The sequence below is a fragment of the Spermophilus citellus genome, assembly GCF_964194105.1.
Source record: "Spermophilus citellus genome assembly, chromosome: 9".
NCBI classification, from domain to species: domain Eukaryota; kingdom Metazoa; phylum Chordata; class Mammalia; order Rodentia; family Sciuridae; genus Spermophilus; species Spermophilus citellus.
This window is the reverse complement of record NC_138191.1, coordinates 84,655,379-84,678,680: the sequence shown is the minus strand read 5'-3', so window position 1 is coordinate 84,678,680 and position 23,302 is coordinate 84,655,379. Positions and strand designations below refer to the sequence as shown.

Genomic DNA, 23,302 nt, shown 5'->3' with positions numbered 1-23,302 from the left:
ATATTTAAAAAGGCTAAGTTTTATATCTCTATTTTGATTGAGTTACTCCTTCTGATATGGAGTTTAGAATTTGAAACTATTTTTTAGCATCTCGTGGCCATAATCAGAGTAGAATGAGCTCTGTAAAAAAGAAATCAATGTGAAAAATACATTTTTAACACAAGAGTAACGAATGAACAATTCATTGAATATTGGGTGTTTGACAACCCTTTCTGCACTCAGAGGTTGTAGGTTCTTAGCTGTTTCTCTGAGTGGCTATTTCCTCTAGAGCTCACAACATTGGAGGACACATAGTAGGTGCTTTAAATACTCCCCTTTGATTGATTGGGTGGACGAATGCTCTTCACCATGGAAAATTACCCGGAACTTGGTGGCTAGTCAGAAAATAGTACAACTTATAATCTTCATGTTATTTTATAAAAGGAGCAAATTATGGTTCTCAATCTCTTAGCTCTCTTCCTCTTCAACTCCACAAGTTTCTTTCTCCTTTACTGGAGATTTGAACAATATGGGTAAAAACTTCCTGTTTTTCTTCTCTTAAAATTTGCAGGTAATTTAAAAATGTTTATTAATGTATTTGACTACCCCCACCCCTTACCATGGGTCCTAGTTTTTGTTTTAACACTCTCTTTCCTTCATAATCTGATCAAATGTCTCAGATTTTTTTGTCACCTTGATATCCTTGACCCTAAGGTCAAAAATCTATGATTATGTTTCTTATGCTGATTTTCATACTAAAGGATTTATATAAATGTACAAATAATAGTATAAAATAAGTATGACGGGGTAGGAAAGAAGTATCTATCTTTTTGCCCTCTAAATATTTAGATATGTCAGAAATCTATAGCAATAACTATAATTTTAATTGTTTTATTAAAAAACTCAGAGTGTGAATTACCCACACTAATGATATAAAATTTTTTCCATAAACTGGGGAAAATGTCATTTCTACACAGAGTGAAGTTGATATTTTTTTCTTATCTCTCACATCTGTCTGAAAGAGAGTCTCTAACTGCCCTTGGACCCTATCTGCATCAGGGCCAGCACAGAGCCTGAGTTGCTTGTCCTGAAGTGGACAGCAGAGATGGAAGTGAGATGCACTGACCTCATTCTGTTGCTCATTTAAAACTCCCTTTTTACCTCCTAACCTACTGGAAACCCCTTTTTTATATATTATATTATTTTTAAACATGGTACATTGGGGAATCCTGCTGCATCCATGTATTTTCAGATTTATTTTTTGTTTTGTTTTATCTATGCCTCTTCTCAGTGGCTGCTTGTTACTGAACATTCATACTGGAGAAGCCCTGATAAGCAACATCAATGAGCTGCTTCAGAAGAGAGTAAACCAAACTCTTTTTTTTTGTTTGTTTTTGTTTGTTTGTTTGTTTGTTTTTTCTTTTTTTTTAATTGGTTGTTCACAACATTACAAAGCTCTTGATATATCATATTTCATACATTAGATTGAAGTGGGTTATGAACTCCCAATTTTACCCCAAATGCAGATTGCAGAATCACGTCGGTTACACATCCACAATTTTACATAATGCCCTATTAGTAACTGTTGTATTCTGCTACCTTTCCTATCCCCTACTATCCCCCCTCCCCTCCCCTCCCATCTCCTCTCTCTACCCCATCTACTGTAATTCATTTCTCTCCTTGTTTATTTCCCCTCACAACCTCTTATATGTAATTTTGTATAGCAATGAGGGTCTCCCTTCATTTCCATGCAATTTCCCTTTTCTCTCCCTTTCCCTCCCATCTCATGTCTCTGTTTAATGTTAATCTTTTCTTCCTGCTCTTCCTCCCTACTCTGTTCATAGTTGCTCTCATTATATCAAAGAAGACATTTGGTATTTGTTTTTTAGGGATTGGCTAGCTTCACTAAGCATAATCTGCTCTAGTGCCATCCATTTCCCTGCAAATTCTATGATTTTGTCATTTTTTATTGCTGCATAGTACTCCATTGTGTATAGATGCCACATTTTTTTTATCCATTCATCTATTGAAGGGCATCTGGGTTGGTAAACCAAACTCTTTAAGTGGCTTTCCCAACCCTCATGGTCAGGTCACACCCAGTCCCCGAGACTAATACCTGCATTTCTTCCTGCTCATTTCCATCCTCCCGGCTCCCCAGCAGGACTCTCTTCCCCCAGATAGCTGCATTTTGACCACCCTCAACAACTTCAGGTCACCTTCTCAACCTTTGCCCTGGCATTTCCAAACTCCTTTATTTGCTTTGCTTATAAAAATTGCATGTATCACCAGGCACGGTGGAGCACACCTGTAATCCCAGTGACTCAGGAAGCTGAGGCAGGGGGATCACAAGTTCAAGGCCACTCTCAGCAACTTAGTGAGGCCCTAAGCAACTTAGTGAGAGCCCATCTCAAAATAAAATATAAAAAGGATATGTGGCTCAGTGGTTAAGCACCCCTGGGTTCAATCCCTGGTATGAAAAAAGAAAATCCTTATTTAAAATAAATACTTTGCTTATTTATTCCATTTATTATTTACTTGAGATCTGTGTCCTCTTAGTCCTTTAAAAGTAATCTCAATGGAGCCTTTTTGTTGTTTTTGTTTTTCACCAATGTGCCTAGAACAGTGTCTCATATTGATTAAGTGCTCAATAAATATCTACTAATGGCTTAATAAATGAATAAATAATACATTTGCTCTCTGTGAACACCTAACTAGCCATAAATAACTCATAGGAAGTGATTATTTTATAATAGAATCTCATTAGTTATAATAAATATTCAGAATACAGCCATCCCATTTTTTTAGGTTATGCAATTGCAGATCTTAAAAGGGCTTTCAGATTGAACTTGACTTTTTATGTCTCGGTTCTACTCTATGACGCTTGATGCCAAAAACCCTCATGGGCAGCTCAGGTCTTATTAAGCTGTTAAATGTCAGGAATGTACTCAGAGCACAAACCCTCATGTAAGGGTCATCAAAATTCTGGTGTATATTTCCTTAATATTCTACTGTTAGCTTTGGCTCTGGTTTTAAACAGAATCCAATTTTAAATGTTGCTGATTTCTAGCCCCTCGTGCAAAAACATAGGCTTTGATAAAACCTAATTTGTAGAAATGCTTCTCCCTTACCAAGTTTACTGGAGCAGTAACCCAGTCAGAAAGAAATTTTGGCTCCGTGAAGGGCAGGAGTCTGTGGGTTCTTTGGAAAATTCTTGATCAAAGAAGGAGATGCCCTTCAACAAGACTTGCAAGATGGTAATTGTGGTTTTTATTTGTTTGTTTGTTTGGTACTGGGAATTGGACCAAGGAGTGTTTTATCACTGAGCCACATCCCCAGCCCTTTTTGTTTTTTAGTTTGAGACAGGGTCTCACTAATTGCCTAAGGCCTCACAAGTTGTTAAAGCTGGCCTTGAACTTGAGATCCTCCTGTCTCAACCTACTGAATTGCTGGAAATATGGGCATATGCCACTGCACCAGGTGGTAACTATGTTTTCTTAGGGCATCACATGAGAAAATCCCTGTTCTTAGAGATCATGCAGTGGTCATGTTTTAGGTAAATGCATTGTCCAATCTAAAAATTTACTTATTCTATCTTTATTTAAAAGTGAACCTGGAAGTAAACATTTCTTCAATTCTCTTATTTTTTTCCATAATTAAAAATAAACTCTAATGCTGTTAGAGTACTTTAATTTTTATTTTTTAATATTTTTACTTTTAATTGGTGCATATTAAATATACAAAATAATGAGTTTCATCATGGCATACTTATATATACATAAAAGTATAACCAATTTCACTCCCAAATACCTCCCCTTGCTTTTCTTTTCCCTCCCCCTGTTTCCCTACCTCTACCCTAATGGTGTCCCTTCTATTTTCATGGAAATTAGTATAAAGGTTCCTCAAAAATCCAAAAATAGAACTGCCACATGATCTAACTATTGCACTCTAGGGTATTTATCTAAAAGAATTAAGGTCAGCATACTTTAGAAATACACGCATACTCTTGTTTATCACAGCACAATTCACGATAGCCCCATAATAGAATAAGCCTAGGTGTCCTTCAACAAATGCATGGATAAAGAAAATGTGACATATATTCAGTGGAGCTTTATTCAGCCATAAAGAAGAATGAAATTATGTTACCTGCAGGAAATTAGATGAAACTGGAGATCATAATTTTGAGCAAAATAAGTCAAATTCAGAATTTTGTGTTTTTTTCATGTTAGCTCATTTTAAATCAAGAAATATTTTTGTTTTCCCATAAAGAGAATTGTCATGCTTTGTTTTCTTTTTACTTTTCCTTTTTCTTTTTCCTTTTTTTTTTTAACATTCTGAAGAAACCTTAAATTAAGAGGCCATTGACTAAGTGTAGGTAGCTGCTAATAAAACAAAACAACATGTTGAATAAAGATGGTTGCAGACATCATGCATTGTGGGATTGAAAGATACAGAGAGAAGGGCAGGGCCCCTTATCATTTATGTGCTTATGTTTATTCTTTGGATGTTAATTAAATGAAGTGTATTTAGTTAGACAAAAGACTGAAAATTATATTCTATCATCAAGAGTTTAATCCCAAAGACTGAAAGCCTGCCTCTAAACACAAGTTCACGCTCCGAGTAGCTTGTTCTCTGACACCTGCTACTATAAATATGATCTGTTTAATTCCTTCATTACAAGGATACAAGTGTGTTTTCCAGGCTCTATAATCTCTGAGTATTCGCTCCATTGTTTTTAGATCACAAAGGTGATAAGACCCTGAAAGTGGGTGGGTTCAGTCTCCTTAGGGGACATGGCTAGACCAGTCTTTCTGGGGTTAGATAATCTGGGATCCAGTCACAGCCATGGTCCTTTGTAGTTATGCGACCTTGGAATTTCTCTGAGCCTCCTTTTCTTCATGGATAAATTAGAGACAATATAATGACACCAACCAACCACACAAGGTAAAACAATAGCAAATTCTTATGGAATTTTAACAGTCAGTGTCATCCATGTTTTTAATCCTTACCCCAACCCCACAAGAGCAATCTTACTATAGGATTATCCCTACTGTAGAAAATGCATAGTGGAAGTACACTGTGATTTAGCCAAAAGCATCCAGAAAATTAAGGGTTGAGTTAATTTGAATACATAAAACCTCACATCCTCCTTCCACCATGACCAACCCCTTACAGGTTATTTGATTTTAACTTCCAAATTAGTTTTTTCTGTAGATTAAGAGCCTGGATCTTGTTAATAATTTTCATTTCTCTGTGCTACTTACCAAGCATCTGCCTTTGAAAGTGGCCTCAAGGATATGGCCCTCTCTCAGTTCTCAGCTGCTCTGCAGCATGCATATTTGCTATAGAAGAAAATTCCACCTTGGAGATCTGATCACATAATTCCATACTAATGTCTGCGTGAAGCTATGTCACTTTTTTGGAGCCTTTGTAACATATGTTAGTACCTAAGGTCACTAATGGGCAGAGAAATTAACAATTAAGTGGGAGCTAAGTGAAATATTTATAGGAGCTGGTGAAGGAACCATTACAAATGGGGTCACATGCCTTGTGTCATTTACAATTTAGCCTTATTCCAGAGAGCAATTCATCTTGCCATATATCAAAAGGCTATGCTTCAAACATTTGTATAATGTTTTAATGGCCCTCAAAAGTGAATTCATCAACATGTTTTGAGTGCCTACTATGTACCTAGCACCATGTTTGGGGCTAAAGAGGGTTCATTTGTAACATTACAGTGAGTTAATAATTGAGTAGAGACATCTAAATGATACAGAACAAAACAAGAACTGGGAAAATATAGTAGCAATGTGTACCTTTGTTTTCCCAAAGGCTAATAAATGCCTAGCAAATAGAAAGGCCTTCAATATTTATTTATTGTTTTAAAGAAAAAGAATATGCTACCATCAAGCGAGAGTAGGGGACAATTTATTCTGACTGGGAGGCTTAGAAAAAGATCTCATGAGAGAAATGTGACTGGGTTTGGAAAATGAATAAGATTTTGACGGGGGAGAAGGACAAGGCTTGGAAGGCAGAAGCAGTGTGGACAAAAGGCAAGGAAGGGGTCTGGGGATATAGCTCAATTTGTAGAGTGCTTGCCTCACATGCACAAGGCCCTGGGTTCAAACCCCAGCACCACCACCAAAAAAAAAAAAAAAAAAAAGGCAAGGGAGCCTGTGAGTGCTGTCTTTGTCTGGAGGGGTCAAGGAGAGCTACAGCTACACATGGGCCTCACAGAAAGCCCACAGAGGAAGGTGAGGCTGTGATGGCAAACTGCAGCCCACAGGAAGGCCTTCAGAGCTCTGAACAGGGTTCCCATTGTATTCTCTGGTTTTTGAAGAAGGGGGTAATGCATTAGCTTCTGTTTCTGGAAAATGATTCTGGGGATAGTGTGAAGAATGGATTAGGAGATAAAACAGGAAATAAGATCAGCATCAACTAAGAAGTGTGTGTGGGAGACTACTGGAGTCCACAGTCAGCAAGAAATAATGAGGGCCTTGCTAAGGCAGTTGCTGAGGAAATGAGAGGATTGACTCTCTAGGAAGTGTCCGTAGGCCAGGTGTGGGCATGGCTGTGATCCCAGTGCCTCTGGAGGCTATGATAGGAGGATCACAAGTTCAAAGCCAGCCTCAGCAACTTATCAAAGCCCTAAGAAACTTAGGGAGATGAGACCCTGTCTCAAAATAAAAAATAGAAAGGGCTGGGAATGTTGCTCAGTGGTTAAGTGCCCCTGGGTTCAATCCTTGGTACAAAAAAAATTAAAAAGAGTCCATGGAGTGGTGGGGAGAATGAAAGATAGCTTCAAAGAATCCATGGCTCTAGCCAGAGCAGCTTGAGAAAACGTAAGTACCAGGTTTTCTAGCAAGACTAGAGTTTCTGGGAAAGTCATCTTGTAGTTTCATGACCAGATCTGGCTGCAATACATAAATGGCATTTCCTAACCACTTTCAATATGACAAGAGCTACTTCTATTTTCAGGGCACAAATCTGTTTGATAAAATAAACTATTCAAAAGAAAACTCAGAATGTGCTCCAGTGAAGGCCATACCTTTTGCCCTCTGAAGTTTGAACTAAAAACAGCAGCCTAGAAATGACCATATCAGACACAGAGGAAGTATGTACAGAAGCAGTGCCTTACAGAGCGGTCTTGTGAGGTCATTCTGAGCCTTGGGTATTTCTTCTAGAAGATACATGTTACCTCTCTCATTTTCTCTTTATTTTTCCTCCCCATGCCTTCGCTTTTAGAGGAAAAGTCCGGTAAGAAATAAGAAGTCTTTTCCATGTTTTGGCCAAACATTATTAATTCTGTTCACTGTCACCATCTGCATATCTAATGACTGTGTTATATACCTAAACAAGTTTGAATTTGAAAACAAACCTTTTGAACCAGGACAAGATCTAATTACACCACCTGGGGAAAAAAAGGAAGTTGGTTGCTTAGTGATTTTGCAACCCTGTTATTAAGGGCCATGGGTAATTTTGTGAAGATTCACCTCTGTTTCAGTCACAGGCATGTGATCAAATAAATATTGTAGGTGCTACGGTTTCTTTATTGCAGCTTCCACTTGAATTAGTCAAACTACACATACATACCATGAGTTAGGCAAACATTTTTTAAGTTGATTTTTTTGTTTAATGTACAACATGTAGCAACCTGAATGGTCCTGAAGCTGGCCTGGGAAAAGGGAGTTTTAGGGAGTCTTAAAGGTTTTTTGTTAACTTGTTTCTGTTTTAGTAAATCAAAATATCCCCTCCTGGAATTGTTAGAGACTGAGAAAGAGGATCTTTATAAAATGTAAATCATCCCCTGCATGTTACTTTTTAGTGCCAAGGCTGATTTTTAATGGCAGCACAAATTTGTTATGAGGTACCTACATCTTTTTATTTTAGAAAAACATGGAAAGATCTCAGGGTGGGAGGAGGGGCTTATGTTCTTTTCATTGCCTGGTTTATTGGGAACATGTTCCCAAGATACCAATGGATGTCTGACACACATGACCACTACTGTAAAATGTAAAAATGTATTTTCATGTTAACAAACACCAAGAAGTGGTTGGTTGATTCTACCTAACTCACCTAAGTGGACACTGCAATAATTCTGTCACCTCTTAGCCTGCCGGCTGAACCATTCATGCCAGTCTCTATACCACATGCAGAATGCTGCACTTGAAGAAAGTCCCTGTGAAGGGGGCTGGAGAAATGGAAGGCACAAAAAGCATTGAGAAATGGGATTGAAATATTAAAATTTATCAAACTATGGGCCCACATCTTTTTTTTTCCAAAAACTAAAATGAGCGTCTATTGTTACAGTTACGATTTTGGTGATCACTAAGCTGAATGCCCACTTCTATAGTAACTGTCAACTATGTGTCACATGTTATGTGACAGTAAAACATGGCTGGTGTCCTTCAGTGACCTTTCCATATATGTTGCCAATTTCATCTATTCTTCTTGATCCTGGATCACTCTTAGAATTAACCGAATTTGACCACTTCAAATTTGCCTGTTGTACTTTACAAATTCTCCATTCCTCATTGGTTTTATACCTGTTGTCCTTAAAGCAAATTTAGCAAGTACATCTTTTCATTCTCATCTGTGTGTCTTGTCCTCAAGAATGGGTCTTCCCCCACCCCCTTGCCATGTTTTTCTTTGGAAATATCTGTCTTGTTGATGCCTTGGAATCTGAATGATATGTTGGTTAGTGGCAGGTTCTTTGTTTCATTTCCCACATGGAATTTCAGATCATCTAAAACATGATACAACAGGTATTCTCTGTGATTAGACTTGTAATATATGGGGACAAACTTAAATACAGAAGAACAAGGACAATAGTGGCCCCAATAGGAGCTTGCTGGATAGTTTGTTCCCACCCAAGTGCATTTGAAAATAAATAGTAATGTTTGCTGGGATCATAATAATAAACTTAATTCTAACAATCTAATTCTTTCCTAGAAAATTCTGTAACATGAATCCCTTAATTTTCTGTGACCAGACCACATAAAAATGTTTGATGCTTTGTAGTTTATCACCCATTTTTCTCTGTTTCCCCAAAGCACTGAATTTAGCAAATGAAGATATTTCAAAATCTGAGGCTTGGTTATTTAGTGAATTTGTAAGTAAGACAAATGATGTTTAGTTACTTATAAGTTTCTCAAAATACTTGACCACCTTGGTTAAGACCAAGGTATCTCAGGGGTTGGGAGTGTAGCTTAGTGCTAGAGCACTTGTCTATCATGTGTGAAGCCCAGAGTTCGATCCCAGCACAGGACAAAAAAAAAAAAAAAAAAGAGGAAAAAAATAAATGATTAAGGGAAACTAATTAACTGAATTTAAATAAGTGTTGTTGTCCAAAAAAATAACAACCCTATGGCGTGGTAGAAGGACATTGTGGAAATAATATTTTCTTTTAGGGAGGGATATTCATATTGAAAATCATATAAATTTTGAGATAAACATGTTCTAGCTAAAGGAAGATCTTCATTCTAGTGACCAAATGATAAGTTAGCTGTTAACTCTTTCTTTATATTTTTAGAGTGGGTAATCTGGGAGTTGATCATCAAAACAAAAGTGCAAAGGAACACAAAAATGATTCCCAGAAACTTTTCTAGAATACACCAGAAACCCAAGAGAATTGAGCAACTAATGTTTAATTAGGAATGTAGGAAATCTGTTCAAAACACAAGTAGTCCAACTGCAAAGACTCTAAGCAATCAGGAATAGAGATGAAATAACAACAGCAGATCTTATGAGAACTGATTATGTGGGATACAAATGCCTGCAATCAGGGACAAATTGGCCACCTGCAGATTCCAAACAACTGAATAGGTGTTTTATTTGGTTGTGCAGTTTAAAACAATTTTAGCCTACATGTGAAAACTAGAACATTTCAAATTTAAAAAAAAATAATTTGGATATTCATCTTCTCTCTAAAGATCTAACAGCAGCCAGGCATAGTAGCACACACCTGTGATCCCATCAACTCGGGAAGCTGAGGCAGGAAGATCACAAGTTTGAGAAAAACCCAGGCAATTTAGTAAGACCCTGCCTCAGAATAAAGAGAGAGAGAGAGAGAGAGAGAGAGAGAGAGAGAGAGAGGGAGGGAGATGTAGCTCAGTGGTAGAGCATATGTCTACCACATGGCCCTAGATTCAATCTCTAGTACCATTAAAAAAAAATGTAAATAAATAAATAATCAAAAATAAAAACAAAAATAAGACCTTAGAGCACTAGGCCCACATTTGCACCTGGCAGACACTGGGTGCACCTGAATAGTGGCCAGTTCCCCAGGACTTCATGACCAGCCCTGCCTTGACACCCAGTACCATATATTCCTCCCCCTCTAGGCATTTGAGTCTTTAAGTCTTGACATAGATCCCTCAATTTTTAGAATAAATCAAGACCAAATACTAAATTTATTTTCTTCTATCTTTGATGAAAATTCTGTATGGCAGTAGAACAAAAACAAAATGCTAAATGCTTTGAAATTCTTGAGAAATGACAGGGGAAAGGGTAAAATAGAAATTTTAACAAAGACCCCTCCCTCATGTCTAATAATAATTTGGCTCACCTTTTTATCCAGCAGAGCTCTTCAGTGGTGATAATGTATGTAAAGTCCTTTCATTTTATTTCTGGAAACGCTTTTCTTTTGAGGATTTCAGCTATCCCTTAATTGTAGAACTTCTGTGTCTGCATGTTGTAAGACTTATACACGTGGCTTTTGGATTCATGTTAATCAAACAGTGCCCATGTGAATTTGAACATTCTAGTCTGATGAAAGAATTTGGAAGGACAGTTTCCAAAATGCTATTTCTTAAGAGGATCTTTTTCTAGGAAAATTATAAGTTTGAACTATTGATTTAAAATACAGGTTTTTATTTTATTAAAAATTAAGATACAACAATTTGAGTGGATCAATATGTTCAAAATTATTTTGAAAAGCTCTTTTATCATCTTATATTGATAATTTTCTTGTAGATAAGATTCTGACTCTCTATGGTTGAGATCTGCATTTTATATCACATTACTTCTTATAATTCTGTACTATGGGAACTGTGTCACTTTTAGTCATCTATTTTGAAAGTTTGTCATGAAATTCCCACATGTGATTTTTGGTGGTGCTGCTGGGAATCGAACCCAGGGCCTGATGCATGCAAGGCAAGCACTATACCAACTGAGTTATATCCTCAGCCCCCACATGTGCTTCTTTATAAAAGAACTTTGGTCACCAACGAATCTTCCCCTGAAATAGTGAATATTCCTCAAAACATGATATAGGTTAGTCTATAAGTGATCTTATTTAAACTCAAATACACAATTGATAAGTGACATTTTTTTTCTAATTTTGCTTAAATTGCATTCATACAGACAGGTTTATGAGAAAAGTGGGATCAATAGGGAACAGTCCCTAGAAAATACGGCAAATAATAAAGTCTAAATTGTTACAAGGAAAACTGACTAAAGTAAGTGTGTTTAAAGTCCTAGCCACTTATAAAACCGGTCTGAGAAATCACAGTTCCTGGATGTTAGCCTCAGTGATTCTCTGCTCTAGAAATCCTCCCACAAGGTCACAATTAAAATCACGAAAAGAACAGAACAGAAGATCTGAGATCTAAATTCTGCCTCTGGTTCTGGGGTTTTACTAGCTGTGTGTCCTGGAACCTCCCTTTCCTCTCTGCATCATAAAAGCAGTGGATTAGATCCCCCTGGAGGCCTCCCAGATAAAAAGGCTACAGGCCTTTGTGTCCTGTCTGTTCTGAAAAGTAACCAGCCTCCTCCTGTGAGCAGCCTCCTGTACCTCTCTTTTGTTGCTCTTGACCTGAGTTGTCTGAGGCCAGGAGTGAATCTGGTGAATCCTGGATTAGCCCATATTCACATCCGCAAACTTCTGCACATCTCTCTCCCCTCCCACACCCTAGTCACTCATGTTACTGCAAAAAGATCCTAAAGAGGGACAGTAATCAGGGGCTGTGGGGTAAATTGGTGGCAGCTACAGTCACAGTTGGAGGAAAGAGCGGTCATGTGTCTGCTTGTTTGTGTTTTCCAGACACGGTTGGGTCCACCCATGTTCTGTTGCTTAGCAGTTTTCCCTGTTCCTCCTGTGTTTATCAGGAGCTACTCATCTTCCCCATCACATGCCTACTCATGGGATGCCCACATCGCCAGGCCAAGGACAGATACTTAGCAAAAAATAGAAGGTCCTCAGAAACACACATTCTAAATAGAACACTAGAAAGAAAAACGGAAGAAGCGGGCTCTTTACATTCCTCCTAATTTGTTTGGAAGCTCCCTTTTAGGCCCTAGTTATGGGAAATACATCTGTGATGCTTGCTAACAACACCCAGTTGCACACAGGGAAACAGTCTTCCCTGCACTCTCTACTCTCTCAGACCTTCCTCTTCAAATAATCTGGAGAAAACTCCTTGTGGTAAGACATTAACACCATCAGTAAAGACTTTGTATGTTTCTGCCTTGTTCTTCCATGCACATAACTAAAGCTTGAACATCCCCATGAGCAAAGCTGTATCATACAACAGTCCCTCTGTAAGGTTCTGTAAAGCCTTCCATGGTTTAAAGGAGCCCTAAACACAATGCCTGCCTGTCTTTCTTTCTCTGGCCTGATTATTTGGGGTGTGTGTGTGGTGGCCATGTTGAAGTCTTGGATTGTCCACGCCTGTTGACTGATCCATCATTCTCTGACTAGGTGTCTGTTCTCTATTCCTTTTTGCTGATCACAGAGGCGCAGCCCGGTAAGAACTCTCAACATTTTACCTTAAACATGTATAGAGAAAATTGCTGCCAAGGCAAGGTGGCCAGGTTGGTTTCCCATTAAATTTATGATAACTCGGTGTGAATGAGGCAGATGAATTAGGTTTACTGTTTGGAATCCTCTGATTTTCTAAGTGTCAAGGGCATGTTTTAGAATTATCAGAGCATGTTTCCATAACAGAATAACTTGATACTTGGGAATCCTAACTCCTAGTGCTAAATTTAAAAAATGTATTTGTATACATTGTGGTGTGTGTGTGTGTGTGTGTGTGTGTGTGTGTGTGTACATCTCCAAGGACTGCAGATTGGCCAGAAAGACCCATAGAAATTGATAGTAATGTGATAATAAAGAATCATAAAACTATAAAGAAAGTAAAGAATCATTCTTTAAGCCATGTTGTTCTTAAGCCTGTGTTCAAAATATGTGCTTGGACCATAACTTACATAAACCACTATACACTGATACATTTACATTTTGGGGTCAGACTTACTTTCAACTCAATACTCCTAGATTGTAGGATCATTCTAAATTTCATCACTGAAGACAATTCTGGCAGGTAGATCAAGGGTAGTTCACATTGATCTAGTGGAATCTCATTTTCCTCAAGTCAAAGAACATGAAGAATGTAGAGCAATGACAAGAGCCTGATGTTTTTGAAATGACTCCCCTCCACCCTGTCTACCTAGCCAGTCACTTTAAAGAGGAAATGAAACTGAAATCAACACCCTATGAAATATCCCTCTGCCTGTGTCTGCTCAGCTAATTCGTTTGAGGCAAGTACCCTGCCCAGGTGATGCTGATGGTTTTCTGTTTACACTACACACCTGAGGTTAAACATGGTGTCTGTAGGGACTGCTCTACACATGTGAGGATTCCAACCCAGCAGTCGGATGGTATATCAGATGAGGAAAAGAGTGGGTTTTGTTAATTGAAAAATAAAGAAAATGGATTCACAATATACATATAGCATCAATCACTGAAAGGAGGAAAATAAGTTCATGCATTAAGAGGAGGTTTTTAAATCAATGGGCTTCTGTCCCGAGTGTGGTTTGTGTGATCACCCTAACCCTGTTGGAGATTTGTCATGGTGACAAGTGTGCGGATCCAGCTCACAGTGGGACTTTCTTTTCCATTGCTGTGGACTTGCTGCTGGTATTTCAAATATCTGTTCCTTTCCAAATTGATATTCACTTATTGCTTCTAATTTCCAACTGACAGGGTTTTCTTGTATATTTCTTCCATCTCTGGCTTGTCCTTAACTTATGATCATTCATTCATTAGAAGTATTTAATAAAAATGGTATAGGGACTGCTTCTCTAGTGACTTTCAGTAATAATTGATGAATACGAAAGAAGCTTTCTACCATTATTGTTTCTCGGATATTAACATTTTTAATAAAATGAATAGGACAGAGAGACCAAAGTATCTTCAGTCCGCCCTCTGGAATCTCCTAACAACTGGATATCAGTTCTCACAGAACTGTATGGGCGCTGTTCCCTCAATGCCAAACTTATTGATCTTGTATTTTGACTATTTAAATGAAAACTCCTTGAAACCTTATTTAATTCTCACTATCAAGAAGGTCTATAACCCAGAAAAAACATTTTTAGCCTCATTTAAACAGTTGTTTGTCTACATACCCTTATTTAGAAAAAAATGAAAAATAAAAATAAAAATAACCCTCATATCCAAATTCCCCTAATGATCTTAGCAGAATTCAATAAGCATATTTAAAATTTTTGCTAATTATGCACTAATCTACCATCTGGCACTTGTAGTAAGGGAAAACAGATTGCATTTTGGTCAAAACAAGTCATAAAATAATAATTGGATTGAGCCACCTGCCAGAAAACACCTAATAGATCTTTGTTCAGATTGAAACTGCTCCTCCATCCTAATTTAGTTCAAAAGAGAACAGAAAATTCTGATATGTCCTTAGGAAAAAGAAAAGCTTCTTACAGTTCTATTACAGAGGTGCTGGATCTTGTCCTAAGTTGTTAGTGCTGTAGTCTGAGAGAAGAAAACAGATCTGTGACCATCAGGTTGAGCTTTCACCATAGATAGAAAATAGGGGAAAACTGTTTGGTGGCAACTCACCAAGATGGTCCATGGTCCTATCCCTTTGCTTTCCTTGCCCTCAACTGTCCCTCGTATTCTCTTAAGTCAGGCCATGCCAAGTCATGCCCTACCCCATGATGTAACCCTACAGTGGTCCCATGGTAGCACCCCACACAAAGAATCTTTCACAGCTTCTGTTTTTAATTCAAAAATTGTTATCAATTCTTCTGTTTTCAGAATAAGTTTATGCCAAGACATTATAAAAGCTAGAAATAACCTGCTCCACAGTATTTCTGCCAAAACTATTTGCATTCCAATAGCATCATAATGTCTTGAGTTAAAGAATAACTTAATCAGTAGATTGATGGGTCTAGTAGCAGGCATGTGGAAGAAATTGAAGAGGTGGAACTCCTTAGCTTCCTGAATTAAGTCGTAGAAGCCCCTAAGTTCCCCCCTTTAATACTTGCCAATTTTTTAAATTGAATTAGTAGCTGATGACTGGTTCTACTAACACTTTGGAGATCCCACCTGACTAGGAGCAGTCATTATTCCTAAATACAGTCTAGAACTTTCAAATGTCAAACATATGTTAAACTTGGATTTATTCTCTTATCGGTTAGAGTTTAGGAGGGGTTTTGTTTTTAAGGGACTATTCATTATTTGACTTTAATTTCTCAAATCTACCCAGGTAAGGGGTTTTTCTCAGTCAAAAGACTTAGGATTTACCTTCCCTTCCACACTATAATCTTCAAATAAAATGAAAAACTGATTTATGTGTGTGTCCACAAGTTCCAACTTAAGTATGGTTCTGAGAAAATTTTTATTTTTTCCTTCTACATTTCTTTGAGTTCAGTTTAATTGCAATGACAGAAATAATACGTATTGTACATAACATATATGTGGTCGTAAGCCTTATAGTGTCTATTTCTAATTCTAGGGTGCAATTAAAAGGAACTTATCCAGTAAGTATATCATAGCTACCAGAAATAGAGTACAATTTGAAAGAAGAAATAGTTCCTTGGCTCTTGGAGCATATATATACATTTGATTTATAAACTCTTGGGTTTGATTTTTAAAGCTTACTTTTTTGTCTTTTTTTTCCTTTTTAATTTTTTTTTTTTTTTTACTTTTACAGCAAAGAATTCTTGTTATAATAGAGTGCTTCTCTGGGTTCTGAATAATTAATGTTTAAATTCAAAAACTTAATATTATTTTTGGAAAAACTTTGCTATTTTCTCCCTATATTTGCCGACTATTGCTGTATTATTTAAGTTTAGAAATGAGTTTAATCAAGTGTGCATTTGCTAATCGGGGTGGGGAGAAGAGGAGGCCAGAAGGAAATGAAGGTAAATTCAACTTACCCATTCTTATGTTATTTGATATGAATATTTTAATCAACCAAAGTGATGATATGATATGGGTTATAATATACATAGGGCATGATTTTCCTCTGCTGCATACAACACATCCTAGGGAATTATAAATTCACGGTTCATAGTTAAAAGATAAAACATTTTCTTGGCATTTCAAGAAGAGAAGAGGCAGAAAATGCTGTATTCATTTACTATGTACATATGGCTGCTTTGTCATTCTTTTATGGTAATTGGGAAGCAGAACTGATCAAGGCAGCAGACATTCAAAGACTGGTATGCTATTCCACTGAGTGCTGGAGTGTACAAATCTTCTATTTGATGGCTTGTTTATGGTAATTCCTTGGTTAATGAGGTTTTACAAATGCCAGAGAAGATGCCACTACATGTGACAAATATATTTCTGTTGCGTGGCCAGGGGAGAGGGTTTCTTTTGCAGAGTTTTCTTATTGAATTGTTTATTGATGGGACTTCAATCTCTAAGTGTTTCCAAACATAGTTCATTAGACACATCAGAAGGGAAGGGTAAAAACGTGCCTGAAAAGGTCTTTTGTCCCTGTGCATCAGGTGAAGAAGTGGCCAGGCCCCGGCGTTCCACACCAACTCCAGAACTTATAAGGTGAGCATGAAAGACATGAATTGTGTTTTATGTGAGGCCTCACGAACTCTTAACGATTAGGCAAATATTTTCTGGTCTAAACTCTTAGTTCCTGTTAATGAAGGGCATACCTACGTGTACAAATTCATGCGTCTGTAGCATGTTACCATTTCTCATAAGTGCAGCCCCAGGGAGACTTTTTAGGGAAATACCGTGCAGTTATCTAAAGTAACTCCCTATCAGAATGTGGTCCCTTCACTAATGAAAAGGCTAAAGGTCTATATAATAAGATATTTTAGCTTCTGAAATTCTGATCTGAAATACGTTTATATGGCTGACTCTATGAAGAAAAGTCTTTGAGGTTGTACACAACTTCATGATGCATCTCATCTGCCACAAACCAAAAGAATCCTCTGGTGTTTGATTTTAGCAGAACATTGTATTTCACAGTGTATTCTTTGGGTAAAATATTATACAGATGCGCACTGCTTTCCCAAAAGGCTGCTATTTCTCTTTAATATCTTAATCCTTTTAGGACTTTTCCTTTCCTTCCCAGCCTCTGTCCTCTCCTCTCCACCCCAGTCCCTCACCACACACAGATTAGGATTCACGAGGTGTGGAGTAGAAATAGAGAAGGTTGTGCAGCTGTGAGTAGAAATTAGGAGAGAGTATATGTTGTGTTCCTCCTGCCCCCCCCCCCCCAATAGCGTCAGCACTCTTCTTTTTTCTCTGATATGAACTGTGCTGGAGTATTAGGAGGTCATAATGAGCCCTTGGGAGGGGGAGGGGGACAATGAAGTTAGGAGCTGAGCAACCCAGTTTCTTTCAAACACTCAATTTCTTGGGTGGCTTGTGACGTCACATCCCTATGCTCAGCTTTTAGCAATCATACATAGACTGCCTTACTTACAACCCAGAGATGTGGTAAAGACTCATAAAAATGTTTTTTTAGATATAAGGGCCAAAGGGTACTTTGCAATAAGCTATTATCTCTCAATATTATCTCTTCTAGACACAGAAAATCATGATGCTTTGAAAAACCTTTTCTCCTTCAACTTATTTCCACTTGACCAGTACCCTGGCCCTCCACTGAGAACCAGAGATTTTATCTTTGACTAATACTCTTGTCCCACAATACATTTGACATCTTGATGTAATACTTTCTAGCCATAAAGTAGCTTTGTATATACATTCTTGCACATATATATATACATAAGACTTTCTATGAACTTTCATAACTTTTACTATGAACAAGTTATTTTCATCACTAACCATTGGTTTCTTCTCCCCCCCCCACACACACATTTTTATCAAGAAAAATATTTGAAAGCTTGTATATCTTTTTGAGCATTAATTTTTGAGCCCTCTCTTGTATTTTGCCTCAATGTATGTGATTTAGCAAAAAGCCTCCTGATGACACTGTGGCCCTTGCTCCCCTCTTTGGCCCACCATTAGAATCAGCGTTTGATGAACAGAAGACAGAAGGTAAGAAAAAACACTATGCCTCTGTAGATTTGTTTCCTTTTTCATTAAATTATAAATTATCTAAAAATATATGTATATTTTGAGGTATGTTTTTAATGTATCATCATATCTTCATAGTAAAGAAAAGTTCCAATCTTGGTTTATTTTCCAAGAACAGGAGTTTAGTTTGCAAATTTCTGTTATTTTAGGATGTGACATTTACTTCCAGAAATATCTAATAGCTAATAAGCTCATTCCTTGAATAAGGTTGGTAAAAAATTAATGCAAATCTACACAAATCCTTATTGAGGAGTCAACACTCTGTGACCAAATGGCTGTCCTGTGGGGTGTTAGCAGGAGCATGAATGGAGCCAGGCCTTCTGGGACTCATCACAGTCATTGTCACTGGCCTCTCTGCTGCCTTTAATCTCTTTCCACCCCATCAGTGGAAGTGACCATTGGATTGTTCATGACAGGCATTATTTCCTGGCTCAAGACCCAGAAAAGACTTACAGTCATTTGGCAACTTAGAAATCAAATGCTATGAGAAAAATACCTTCATTTATGCCATCATTGCTAAGCTTTCTTATTACACATTTATTCCTAGTGTTAAATATTTAACTTTTTAGAATCAACCATGTTTTTTGGATGGCCTAAAAATAATATATACCTTGCTGTTATAAAATAATCCCTCTGTACGAGAGATCTAATCTATTCCTGAAGTGCATTTATGTCCAATGCATGTATCTCCAGTAGCTGTGTTTGATGATATACATGTATTTATAAAAATTGTTTCACTTAAAAACATTATGGTGTGTGTGTGTGTATATATATATAACAAAATGGTATCTTTCTAGGACCCAATGGTGAAATACCCTTATGTGTTAAATGCAAGAATGCTTAGAAGTGTAATGATTATAATGCCTAAGATTCAGTAGCAAAGAAACAACAAATAGAATTTTTAAAAAAACAGAATTTTATTTGTTTCATGTGAACAGTGTGGAAGAAAGCAATATTGAACTGGGAGGGTTGATCCACTGTCCACATCAGTTACCTTCATCTCTGACTCCAAGAGAGATGCTCCAACTCCCCACCCGCCTCTGTCAGAGGAAAAGTGGTAGGGAGAGGCCAATGGAACTCTGCCAAAAGTCAGAGCAATCTGGAAGAGACACCCATCACTGCCAGCCAAAGCCCACTAGAGAGAATATGGTGTCATGTAGACAGCTAAACTCTTTGACCATAGAGAAATGGAGAATGAATCTCGGAAATTAGCAGCAATCAGCCACACCTTAATATTTTCAATGATTTAATAGTTAGGAAAATGTATAAAGAACATCTCTAAATACTCCTTTAGTTATTTAAATGTTTATAACTTGGATTCCCTCTGTTAAGGCAGCCTTGCAGTCAGGCAATTATTTGTCTTAGTAACTCATCTGCAATCAGTCTTGCTTTTCATGACAAAGTTGTATGATGTGCAGAAATAGGATTTGATTTTTTTGACCTGAATCTGTCCATAACTACATAGGAACGTTATGTAAAAAATAGAAGTAGTTCTTAAACATCAAAGTGATATTCCACATTGAATTCATGAAAGTAATGCTGCTTCACAACAAAACAGAACTAAGATCATTTCTGAGGTATGTGATAGAGAGGAGAGCCATGTGTGGACTTGTCAGTCAATCTGATTTATCTGTCCATCAAGTGACTGCAGCCCCTGAAGTCCTATAAAGTTCTACCATTTGCATCAACCACATGATCCTGCAATGGATTGATTCTCTAGTACTAGTTTAAAAGGCCTGGAAGGCTATCTATATTTTGGACTTAGGTATGCCTGGATCAGATCTTAGCTCCTCTACTTTTTCTATGAACAAGTTATTTTCATCACTAATCGTTGGTTTCCTCTCCCCAAGGTGGCACCAGTATCACCACATTGGTGGTGTTATAAGGATTAAAATAGATAACAACAGCAATTGCTCTTCTGATAAATGTGCATTTTACAAACATTTCATTTGTATCCATTACTTGCTTCAATCTTGTCAGTAACTTATTATCTCCACTTCACACTGAAGGAGGGAAGCTCATAGAGGTTCAATGCTTTGCACAGGGTTCTAAAGAAAGACTAGAGGCTAGATTCAAATGCATATCCCACTAGCTTCCCAGTCTTCAGTCCACAGTGTAATGAATCACCTCAATACCTGCTGAAAAGAGGTAGCTATTCTCACCATTTCCATAATAACAAGATCAGAACAATAGAAAAGAAAGAAAAAAATATTAAATTCAATGTCCTTAGATCCAAAACCTAATTGTCCTGATTTACTTCAGATGTCTAAGCATTTATTTTTCTGGTGCGGTGCTCTTAAGATATTCACCAACCATTTTTAGAATAATTATGTCTCTTTATGATGCTGCAAAAGGTTTTTTTAAAGACCCTGGAGACCCTTTAAAGATAGAAACCACTGCACAGAACCCGGGCATTTTCAGCTTTGAAGCATATTCATAAGAGATTTAAATAAACCAACTTATAAGAAAACAAACATCCATGGAATCAATGCCCGAATTTTCAAATGGATACCCGAATTGGAGCCAGTATGTGTGCTGATATTTGGAATGTCCTTAAGTGACCAACAGGAAGAAAATGCAGAATCCATTTTGAAAGTTTTTACTCAGCTATATGCAAACACACAGACGCCCCCTCCCACCCCTACACACCACACTTCTATTTCTGTTTTCCATTTAAAAAGAATGGGAGCAGCACATTGCTAAATTAATTTCCCAGTATAAGGCAAGGGGAGATAATTTTGTAAAGTTCAACTTTAAATTGAAATTTTTAAGTTCTAAAATCCAGGGAGCTTCTTTTTTTTAACTTACCCTGGGAAATTCTCTTTTTATGTTTTCAGTTATTTTAGATCAGCCTGAGATATGGGGTGCAGGCCAGCCAATTAATCCAAGCATGGAATCGCCAAAGTTAACAAGGCCTTTTCCCACCGGAAGTAAGTTATATGTCTGGAAAAATAAGTGACTCATTTTACTGTCTGTCTGCAGAATGAAATCAGGTGACTCCTAGAAAGTCAACACAAGCAAGGCTTGAACTGTATGATATTGAGGGGAGATGTTATTCTAACAGGCCACAGAGTTTAAAAAGAAGCCATGGCAAGTTATCTAAGCCAGAGACGTAAAATTATTAACCTTGAACAATAGACTCTTCTGATGTCCCACATGTTCACCCACTCATTCATTCATTTCATATGTATATGTAAGAACCAGAAGCAAATGAGCTGAAGAATCTGCTGGGCTGATGAGATATGGTCTCTGCTGGTCCTACAGAACAAGTGAGGCTTCATAGGACAAAAAGAACACATTGAGATCAAAGAAGGACAGTTGGAAAGCAAGAGAAATTGCTAGAGAGAAGCTGAGACAGGAAATCAGAACAAATTTATATCAAAGCAGCCATCAGCCCAAACAAAGCTAGATGGCTGGAGGAGGTCCAGAGATCTTTATAACCCTTCACCTATGATGGGCTGGACTATTTGGACTGAATGCATTGCTTATTTGGCCAGGTCACCTGTATGGTGGGTTAACTGAACTTTGCTTTCAGTAGACTGCTTGTACCAAGCAAGCATATGGAAGGTGCTCCTTAAAATACCCATGGGAGGATTAGATCTCAGGAAAAGGTGGGATGGGGCTGTAGAAGGTAATTTAACTCCTAGAGGGTCATGTACAGACCAACTCATACTTCTTCCAATTCAACATCCCCAGGGTTTTGCCTTTTGGTTTTTAAAAATGATCATGGGAATTAGCCCAGAGGATTCATAATCAAAAGCCAGAGGTTATTTGTTGAGAATATTATTGTTACCAAGCCATGTAAGCCAACCTTTCCAAGAATATTTCTTCAAAAACAGAGTAGAAAAACAGCATCATCAGCAACTCTTTTTAAACTACTGAACTTTGAAATATGTATATGAAGAATGTAAAACAGGGCTGGGGTTGTGGCTCAGTGATAGAGCACTCACCTAGCACATGTGAGGCACTGGGTTGCATCCTCAGCACCTCACAAAAGTAAATAAACAAAAATAAAGGTATTGTGTCCAACTACAACTTAAAATATATATAAATATATTATATTTATATATAACATATATAATTTATAATAATATAAATATATATTTATAAATATTTTAAGTTGTAGTTGTATATATATATATATATATATATATATATATATAAACTACAGCAGCATAGTTTGGAATGTTTCTCCATGCTACTAGGAAACAAAGCCAGAGGAGAAAACCTGACTTCCTTGAAAAGCTTTCTTTTTTTTTAATACTTCATTTTATTTATTTCTCTATGTGGTGCTGAGGATCAAACCCAGGGAGGTGAGCGCTCTACCACTGAGCCATAACCCCAGCCCCAAAAAGCTTTCTTTACAGACCTAAATTGCCCAAACCATTCCTAGAAGATTCTTCCTAAATGACAAGAAGGTAAACAAATGAAATGTTTGCGTAGATGATGTGTTGCTTCAAACACCACTTATTTCAGAGTGGTGAGTTTTACATACTGTGGTGGCACCTAGCACCACAGAGGCTGTTGTTTATTGATGGACATTGTATATTTCTGCTCATTTCATGGTTGCAGCATAGGGTTACTATTTCAGGTTATTAGGCTTTGTGGTATTTTACTTGTTTTATAGTGTTTTGTTGATGACAATCTTGATCAACTTTTTATAGAAACCATTACTAAGGAGCCTCTGATTGACTGGGAAAATATGATCCATGACAAGTGCTGTTTTCAGCAGCTCATAATGAAGATTAAGGGCCAAGTGCTCCTAAGCTTTGAGAGGACAGCTGTTAGTCATGCTTATTGTGAAAAGAGCCCTCCAGCTTACATGTGTACCCGACTCAGCCTGCTTTTAGGATATGAAAGATTAGAGCACATCCAGGTTCACATCTGAACCTTGAGATGATTTATGAAAATAGTGTGAACTCTTTTGAGTGAACCAAATATGGCCAGTGACAAGAAAACATACATTAAAGGGAAGAAAAAAATGTAGCTGTTGAAACAGTAATTTTTAAC

General features: G+C 37.4%; 1 protein-coding gene across 6 annotated transcripts in view; it reads left to right on the top strand.

Annotated features, from left to right (window-relative positions):
• The window catches only part of SGIP1 (SH3GL interacting endocytic adaptor 1), a 204,894-nt gene that overhangs the window by 120,962 nt on the left and 60,630 nt on the right, over positions 1-23,302 (top strand). For all 6 annotated transcript variants that reach the window (XM_081305077.1, XM_081305075.1, XM_081305074.1 and 3 more), the window contains exons 9-12: positions 15,738-15,762; positions 16,738-16,789; positions 18,168-18,253; positions 21,130-21,222. In XM_081305077.1, coding sequence (XP_081161203.1) covers positions 15,738-15,762; positions 16,738-16,789; positions 18,168-18,253; positions 21,130-21,222 — 256 coding nt within the window. The remainder of the gene's footprint in view (positions 1-15,737; positions 15,763-16,737; positions 16,790-18,167; positions 18,254-21,129; positions 21,223-23,302) is intronic.